Source organism: Callorhinchus milii, unplaced genomic scaffold (assembly GCF_018977255.1).
Source record: "Callorhinchus milii isolate IMCB2004 unplaced genomic scaffold, IMCB_Cmil_1.0 Scaffold15, whole genome shotgun sequence".
Classification (NCBI taxonomy): Eukaryota; Metazoa; Chordata; class Chondrichthyes; order Chimaeriformes; family Callorhinchidae; genus Callorhinchus; species Callorhinchus milii.
Window position 1 is genome coordinate 1,109,200 of NW_024704756.1, and position 9,411 is coordinate 1,118,610.

A 9,411-nucleotide genomic window follows, 5' to 3' on the forward strand; every position below is an offset into this window, starting at 1 on the left:
AGCACTCAAAGTATGTTGGTTTAATGACTCCGAATCTGTGAGAATGTGTCCAAACTAAAATACCATACTAAAACTGTGACATCAGCTGTAACTTAGAAGAGAAGCAGAGGAAAAGATTGTTTTGGGAAGATTAAAAATCTCACAGATTACTGTTTGTTTTGGCCTGGTCTGAGTTATGTGAATGTGAGGTGGAAAGGCCACTTGCCTGAATCACATGGTAGAACTTCCTGCTTTTTGTTCATCCAACGTGGTATATCGTGCAGTGTCTGAGTCAGTCTGGCCATTCCAGAGAGAGGGAGCGCTGGGGGAGGGGGCTGAGCAGTGGGGATGTGAAATAGAAAACAAATAATCCTTGCATTTGATACAGGGTTTATAGCGGCAAATATCTTGAAGCACTCCACAGGGAATTGACTTATTCTGTAAGCAAACATGGTGATGACATCGCACACAAGAATGTCCCATGATGTGAATGAACAATTGTTGGCCTGGACACCAGGAGAAACTTCAATATCCACCTGATCAAACACAGAGGACCTTGGTTTACATAGTCCTGCAACTCTGCAGTGCTCCCCACTGAATGATTGGAGTGTCAGCCTCCTATGTGACTATGAAATCATGTCCTTATATGGGGCTTAAACACACAAACTCCTGAAAAAGTGACACAAACTGAGAGAAACAGAGTCTGTCCTTGACCTGAGTTTCCCAGACAGCACAAAGCTCTCTTTGTGGGGAACTCATCCCAATATTGTCCAAAACTATATATTCGTTCAAAATTGTAGAAAATGGTGAGGTGAAATTGGAATAAATCATTCCAGAGATTTGAAACGACAAGGAGTTTCTCTCTCCCCGTGTCCTGGACAAATAAAATTGGTCGCACACTCCACGGCTGTTTGTAGGACACTGCTGTGTGAAAACTGGCAACTGTGTTTCGTCTACAAAATACACAGTCACTACATTTAACAGTATCTTCTGTGAAGCGCTTTGAGACGTCTCGATGATGTGATAATATCAAATGTAAGGATTATTATTATAATTATAAAGCAACACACTGCCATCTCGTGGCTAGTCTGGAATATCATTTCAACTCTGCTGAGGTGCTATTTTCTGCACATATTTTAACCAGCACATATGTCAAAGAGGAATTAGCCTCATGTTATGTGTAGCCCAACCCCATCTCAGAGAAGGGATTATATGTATAATGGAGTGCATATAATAATTATCCTTGCACTTGATGTCGAGTCCTGTAGCTCAGTGGTTAGAGCACTCGCCTCGCAAACAAAAGGATATGGGTTTGATTCCCGGGCAGCGCGAAACATTTGGCAAGTTTCCTTACTCCACACACCGCTGTTTACCCAGCAGTAAGTAGGAACCAGGTTGTTAGTCGTCTGGCAGATCGATTTTCTGGTGGCGATAATCCCGTCAATAAAAAATAATAATAATTTGGTCACTCAATCCACGACTGTTTGTGGGACGCTGCTGTGCGCAATTGGCTGCCGCATTTCCCCCCCAAAATATACAGTAATTCACTTTACAGTGTATTCTGTGAAGCACTTTAAGACATCTCGAAGAAGTGATAAGGTGCTATATCAAATGCACATCTGAGGAAGTCTAAAAGCATTTTACATGATTCACTGCAATGTGTAGTGATTATATTTGTGGGTGATTGCAGCAACCCATTTGCACACAGCAATGTCTCACAAACAATGTCTCACAAGTGAATGCCCAATCTGATTTGATGGCTTGTTGGCCGGGACACCGGAGGAACTCCCTTCTCTTTTCAAATTTGATATAGAGGTTTAGGACTTTGAAAAGCGCCACAGATAATTATAATAATCTTTCATGTGGTATTTTATCATAATTGCTGTGCGTTTGTAGGCAAACACTGCAGTTCATATTACATGCAAACCATTAAATAAATGATCGATCTTTGCGGAAAATTGCTGTGCTTATATTAGATCTATCTATCGCTTGATCGATCTATCAATCTATCAATCCAGCTGGAGGATTGTTGGCTAGATCACAGAGATTTTATCCTTTAGATGGGATGTTAAGCTAAGGTCCCTTTTGCCTATTGCTGTCACAGTACTTGAATAGTGAAAGGAGTTTCTCCCAATGTCCAGGTCAACAATCCAGAGAAATTGTCCGTTCACTTCATGGATGTTTGCGGGAAATTGCTGTGCTAATGTTAGCTGCTGTATTTTACTTATGAATACACAGTCACTACACTTAGCAGCAATTCCCCAGGAAGCACTTTGACCCATTTTGACCTGATGCAAGTTTGATTAATACGATGTGATGAAATGCGGTGCGGACAATTTGGCCGTTGTCTTATCTTCCAAAAGACACAAGCATGAAACCAACGTGTGGGGCCCACGGGCACCAGTGCCAATGTGGGGGGGGATGGGGTGGGGGGGTGGGGGGCTTCTAAGAGAAAAGGAACTCCAATTGATGAACTTGAGGTTTTTTTTAGGTGGTGGTGGTGGGGGGGAATGGGGGTGGGGGGAATGGGGGTGGGGGGGGAATGGGGGTGGGGGATGGGGGGGGGGGGGAATGGGGGGGGGGGGGGTCACAGCCCAATGGATGGAAGACCATCTATCTGAACACAAGCCCTGGACCTGCCTGTGTGAGTGGAGTCAGTTGCAGCCTCACTCAGTGCAGCACACGGCAGGTTATTAAGCAATCAATTTGCGCACAAATAAGAGCCCAGGCGTGTGGGGGAGCGGCTTAACCCGAGGGCAAGGCGTGAGGGGAGGGTGTGCAATCAGTGTGCGGGGGGTGGGCCGGTCCTGTGTGCAGTGCGGGGAGGGGAGGGCGCGGCGCTATGAGCGCACCTGGACTGCAGGTACCTGTGCGCTGAGACCCTTTTACGCACTCGACATGTGTTGGGCTGTGGGTCGCAATCTGGACGCGCTCCCTATCGGGATGATGCTCTTGTTGGCCTTCCCAGCTCTGCCCGGGGGGGCCGGGGTGAGGGAGGAGGTTGGGGTTGGTGGGGGGTTGGGGCCCCTGATTGAGGTGTTGTCTGGCAAGGTCACCCCCCCCCAACAACAACAACAGCAACAACAGGAGCCGCCGCCTGCTGACCATCACCTGCAGTACATGGTCCACCTGTACCAGCGGTCAGCAGATCAGTTGGGCAAACCCCGAGCCAACAGGACTCTGACCACCAACACCATCCGCTTGCTCAAGCCTTGTGCCAGTTTAGTGCTGCCCAGCACAGGTAAGCAGAGCTCCTGCCTGGTCAAGACAACCGCCGCATCGCTCTGTAGCCTTCCACTCCCAACTTCAGGAGCATTTCAACGGTTTCATCCAATTTGGGCCAATAAAATAAACGGTTGTTGATCCAATATTTATTGGTTTATGCCAACAGTAGCCACAGTTTATGGCGTCAATGTTATTGTGTTATTTCTAGTACCAGATGTTTAGTCACCGTTGATTTAACCCAATTGCAGTTAAATCTCTCTCTTGCATTGATTGGGTTCCTGTAAACTTTGACACATTAATCAGTGAGTTTGAACTTTGGAGTCCATTAATGTATTGATTAGGGCAAAAGCGCTCTGAGGTGCTACCCTGTGAGGAGGGTGCTATATGAGTGCAAGTTGTTGTTGTTGTTGTTATTGTAGGCACTCACCTTGCAAATAAGGGGACCCAGGTTTAATTCTTGGGCAGGGTGAAATGTTAGACAAGTTTCCTTACTCCACCCTCCTCTGTTTACCTAGCAGTAAGTAGGAACCTCAATATGAGTCGATTAGTGGTTTGCTTTCCAGAGATAATGATCCCTTCAACAACAACAACAATAATAATTTGATCACCCAATCCATGATTGTTTGTAGGACGCCGCTGTGTGCAACTGGGTGCTGTGTTTCACCCAAAAAATATAGTCAATTCACTTTACAGCATATTCTGTGAAATGCTTTAAGATGTCTTGATGTACTAAGCTGCTATATCAAATGAATATATTATTATAACTACCCACACCTCAACTAAGTTAAATGCATGGGAATGTGTTGCTGTGTTTATCCAATCAACAAGATGTCCAAATATATCCATGGCTTCTGAAGGTGGGATTAAACTTTGGTTAAAGCAGAGACTTGGGTCTGGTTAGGTGCTTATGACTCACTGACTGAGGTGATTCCAGAAAATAGATTTAGAAGGGGCTTTAATCCTTTAAATTTTTTTTTACAAAAATGCAATTTCCACAAACACTCAGCTAGATACTCAACCAACCCTCAAAATTTACATTCCCTAAATTTAGTTTTGCTGCTATCAGCCAGCATAACGCTGATGCTTTCAGTAAAATAAAGCGGTGCCATTTGTTTTGGAGTTGACTTAAAATCTCAAATAAATGGCAAAATCTTCAATTGAATATTAATGAAACATTTTAAGATTGTATGTCAGCCTGGCACAGTGTTAGCATTCTTGCCCCCGAGTCAGAAGGTTGTGGGTCCAAGTATCACATTTGGACTTGAATTTACGTAGAGCTGGGACACGATCCCATTGCGCTATTCAAAAAGAGGAAGTTATTTCTCCCAGTGTCCTGGCCAACAATCCCCACAGTGGAGTTAATCATTCATTCCATGTTGTCTGGTGGGATGTTGCTGCTTGTAAATTGGCTGCTGTGTTTGCCCACTAAATACAGTCACACCATTTTACAGTATATTCTGTGAAACACAGATATCTTGGTGTGATGAAGTGCTTAACAAATGCAAGGATTAAAGATTCTGTGAAGGAATGGACAATAGCAACTTGGATTTATATAGCTCCCTTTATGTAGTGTGATACCTCGGAGCACTGGAATCTAATAATAATTCTTGCATTTGCTATAGCACCTTGTCACATCATTAAGACATCTCAAAGCTCCTCACAGGATATCCTGGAAAGTGGTTTGACTGTATTTTGTGGCTGAAACTATGAATCTAGTCATAATGTCTAGATTGTTATCCCTAATAATGGGACCTAATAAAGAGATGTATTTAACGTAACTCTAGGCTAAAGGGTGAAAAAAATACATACTGGGAGTGTCATCTGGGTCCAGCAGGCCAATAGTCTAGAGACTTTAGTGGTTAGATCACTGAAGAAATAGCATTGAAGTAGCTCAGAAACATATCAACTGAAATTTCATACCAATAGATTAGCTTGGGAAGAGGCTGTTAGATTGTACAAAGCATTGTTCTTCTCCACTGAGAGTGCAGTTGGAAAATCTAGTCTTTATTTTCTTATAGCAAATAATGTCTCAGGATTCAACAACATGATTGCATTTATAGAGCGCCTTTCACGTCGGGAGGACGTCCCAAGGCGCTGGACAGTTGGGTCGGTGTCGAACCCAGGATGTAGTCGCTATAACTCGGATTAAACAAACACTCACAAATAGAGTTAGCTCAGAAATATAATTTATTCAACACTTGCAGCAAGGAGAGGGAAAGTGAGAGGCAATACAATAGCACGTCTCTCAGAAGAGTCGGTACTCTCCCTCTACCAATGGGCCAGTCCCATTAGTTTATATACATGATTATTTGCGATCACCTCAGGTCTCAAAACAATTCTTGGTGTTGATTGACCAGCAATATTCAGTCATCACAAGTTTAATTATGCATTTGCAGACAGGACAGGTTCTGCTCTAATTTATCTACATCGTTGCCTACAAAATAGCTCTAATCTTATTATAGTCTCGACACTCTGTGCTTTACATATTTTAGTCCTTTTACATTCCCACACTACGATTACTTACCTGCTGACTTTCAGGGTATCTGTGCATTAGGGCATTATTTACCGATGATCCAATTGGCTAAACAAATGCCTACTGAGATGGGCCTCCGAATGCGCCGATCAATTGATCCATTCTAAACCCATCATCAGTCTATATGGATTCATTCTTCGGTGCACTATTACCCAATTACGGAATGATGTGTGCCTCAGATCAGATTGAGGAATTGGCTGCCGATGTTTTGAAACTTGCTAATGGGGGTTGAGAGGGGAGCTGAAGGCACGGTTGAATAGAAAGGTCTTGAGAGCGGCCTTGAAGGAGGAAAGGGAGAAACAAGGCTAAGGCACTGGGGGATGGAGTTCCAGAGCCTCGGGGCTGAGAGGCTGAAGGCCCGGCCACCGATGGTAGGGTGGTTTGGGCGGGGGATGTGGAGCAGACCGGAGCCGGAGGAACAGAGGGTACGGGCAGGTAGGTAGGGGGATAGTAGGTCAGAGAGGTAGGAGGGAGCAAGGCTGGTAAGGATGTTGAAATCGATCCTCTGGGGATGGGGAGCCAGTGGAGGCGAGCGAGGGTGGGAGTGATGTGGTCGCGGTGTCTGGTGCGGGACAGTACACGAGCTGCAGAGTTCTGAATGACCTGCAGTGTGGAGGGAGGGCCGGGAAGGCCGCGAGGAGAGAGTTCCCATAGTCCAGCCTTGAGGTGATAAAGGCGTGGACCAGTGTTTCAGCCGCGTGAGGGGTGAGATAGTGCCGAAGTCTGGCGATGTTCCGGAGGTGGTGAAAGGCAGTGCCAGTTGTGGTGCGGATATGAGGGAGAAAGGACAGCTCAGGGTCGAACAGAACACCGAGGTTCCTGATGGCTTTGAGAGGTGGAGAGTGCGGCCTTGGATGCTGATGCTGTCAGCACCTGAGGTGCGGAGGCACTGACGTGAGACAATCAGAAGGGCCTCAGTTTTGCGCACGTTGAGCTGAAGAAAGTTGTCTCTCGTACAGGACTCGATGTCAGAATATAGTTTGGGACACAACATATGGAAGTGACTGCCAGGATAGTGGAAGGAGAACTGGATGGAACTTGGTCTTTTGCCAAGCAAATTCTTGTGTTGTGTTCTGAAACACAGTTGAAACCACTCAGCTGAATGAGCTATTGGAAAACTTGCAGAAACTAAGCATGTTTACATTGAATGGGGGGAGCGAGGGAGATGATTGACCTGCTGGATTAAAAAACTGGACCCAAAGATATTTGGCACAACCAACCTCAACGCATGAACTGGGAAGGGACCCAACCATTCAGATGTAACTTACACAGTGGGTGGTCAAAGGGAACAGACTGATGAGTAAATTGGCTGCCGTCTAAAGACCTTTCCCCCGACTGAAGACCTTCCTTTTAGATCGTACTTACGGTCAACTCCTTCTCCCCTTGGATCATTGTCAGACTCCGCCACTGTGAAGCGCTCCAGGACACTACCCCATGTGAAGGGCGCTATATAAATGGTGGTGGATGATGATGAGAGTTAGTGAAGCTGGACACTCACTATCTGATAGAAGTTTGACAAGATGTGATATGGTCATGGAACCTGATGTTTAAAAGGACACGAGCTGCAGAGTTCTGGATGGTCTGCAGCTTGTGGAGGGAAGAGTTGGGAAGGCTGACAAGCAGGGAGTTGGCGATGATGACCTGGATGAGGGTATTGTTGGCCTGAGGGGTGAGGCAGTGGCAGAGCTGGCCGATGTTGGCTCAGTGAGGTGGAGTGTGCATCCTTGGATGGTGATGCTGTCGATGCCTGAGGTGTGGCGGTGCTGACAAGAGCCAATCAGGAGAGCCTTGGTCTTGTTGACATTCAACTGTGGAAAGTTAGCCCTCAGTCATGTAATAGAATGATATAAAAGGGGCAGTTTCACCATTTCCGTGTCTGTCTGTACACACCTCTCCTCCTATTCCCCTCACTGGCCTCAACTGTGCAGTGATTCCTTTCCTGTCACTGGGTGTCCTGAAGTAACCCTGAGCAGTCTCTTACACAAAAAGGGTTACTTTCTCAATTCCTTTGCTTGCCTCATAACCATTATTAGAATCCTGGAGTCCTGAGGTAGGGGTTAGTGCGCTCGCCTCGCAAGCAAGTAGACCCGAGTTGGATTCCTGGACAAGGTGAAACCTTAGGCAAGTTTACTTCCTCCACACTCCTCTGTTCACTCCTCCTCTAGTAGTAAGTAGGTTGTTAGTTGATTGGCAGATTGCTTTCTGGGGGAAATAATCCTTTCAAAAAATAAATAATAATAATTAATCACTCAATCCACGATTGTTTGTGAGACACTGCTGTGTGCAATTGGCTGCTGCATTTCACCCACAAAATATACAGCCAATTTACTTTACAGTGTATTTTGTTAAGCGCTTTGAGATGTCTCAATGACAAAGTGTGATATTAAATGCTATTTTTATTATTAATAAAGTAAGCACACCTCTAATGAAATGCTGTAGCATTTTAATATGCTAACACCTTATGTCTTTTGGCTAGGTCCTTGGTACACCCACTACGTTCAATACAATTTGAAGCATCTTCCTGAGCTGGAGCATCTAGTTAAAGTTGCAGTTGTTTACTTGTACAAGAATGCTATGATTTCCTGTGAGATCAGATGTGTCCCTGCAACCTACGCTCACTCGAAGCTCCTTCAGAATGCCACCAGCTTGGAGTTGCCGATCAGGCTCGAAGTAAAGCTGAACAACCGTTGGTCGGAGGCTGACGTGACCTCTTGTGTCCTCTTCCCAAACAGGAATAATGCCTGGAAGCTAGACCTGCACATCAGTTACATGTGTACCAAACAAGGAAAAAACAGTCGAGGCAAGAAGCGGAAAGTCCCCTTCCACTTGCCGGTCCCTTCCCTTCTGTTGTTCCTCAATGACACCGACGAGGCTGCTCATCAAAGGAAAAGGGGCGAGGACAGCCAGATCCCCGTTATTCCCAAATCCAAGATCCTCTCCCGGAAGCCTCGCCAGTTGAGCAACATTGGCTCCGACATCCCAAATTATCTCCGTAAGAAGAATCTCCCCCGAAACCAATGCAAGCTTCGTTCCTTCCTGGTAAGCTTCCAACAGCTGGGTTGGGATCACTGGATTATAGCTCCCCCCAAGTATGATCCCAAATTTTGCAAGGGAGCCTGCCCTCGAATCCTTCACTACGGGTACCACTCACCCAATCACGCCATTGTCCAGACCTTCATCAATGAGATTATTGATAAGAACGTCCCCCGCCCATCGTGCGTCCCCTTGAAATACAACCCGATCAGTGTCCTCCTGAAAGAGAATGACCAGATTGTGTACAAGGAGTACGAGGACATGATCGCAGTGTCCTGCACATGCAAGTGAGGGGTACTGCCAACTGTATCTTTTTGGTAAGGAGCTTAAAAATTCAGTGGAGATGTGGCTGGCACTGTGACTACTGGCTATGTGAGATTGTATCACTTAGTTGTGCACATGTTTACATTGAGAAATACAAGCAACGGAGTGTTGGAATTGGGCCAGTGTTGCAAAGTATCTTAAACCATCATCTATAATCATGCCCTTACTGTTCAAGATTCTCGTTCCTTTCACTCGCCACTGAATCTGGCAAATGCATCTGAGAACTCCTGGTTCCTAACCTAAAAGCTTGCCCACTGGTACGAACAGGGCTTTTACTGAAGGAATGAGTCTGCAGTGTCTCACCCATCTTAGCAGAG

General features: G+C 45.6%; 1 protein-coding gene across 1 annotated transcript; it reads left to right on the forward strand.

Annotated features, from left to right (window-relative positions):
- The first annotated feature begins 3,084 nt into the window (after window positions 1-3,084).
- On the forward strand, window positions 3,085-9,061 carry bmp15 (bone morphogenetic protein 15). The gene is made up of 2 exons (XM_007912462.2): window positions 3,085-3,220; window positions 8,214-9,061. The coding sequence occupies exons 1-2, from the start codon at window positions 3,100-3,102 to the stop codon at window positions 9,059-9,061; spliced, it is 969 nt and encodes a 322-aa protein (XP_007910653.2). The 5' UTR covers window positions 3,085-3,099.
- Window positions 9,062-9,411: the final 350 nt, after the last annotated feature.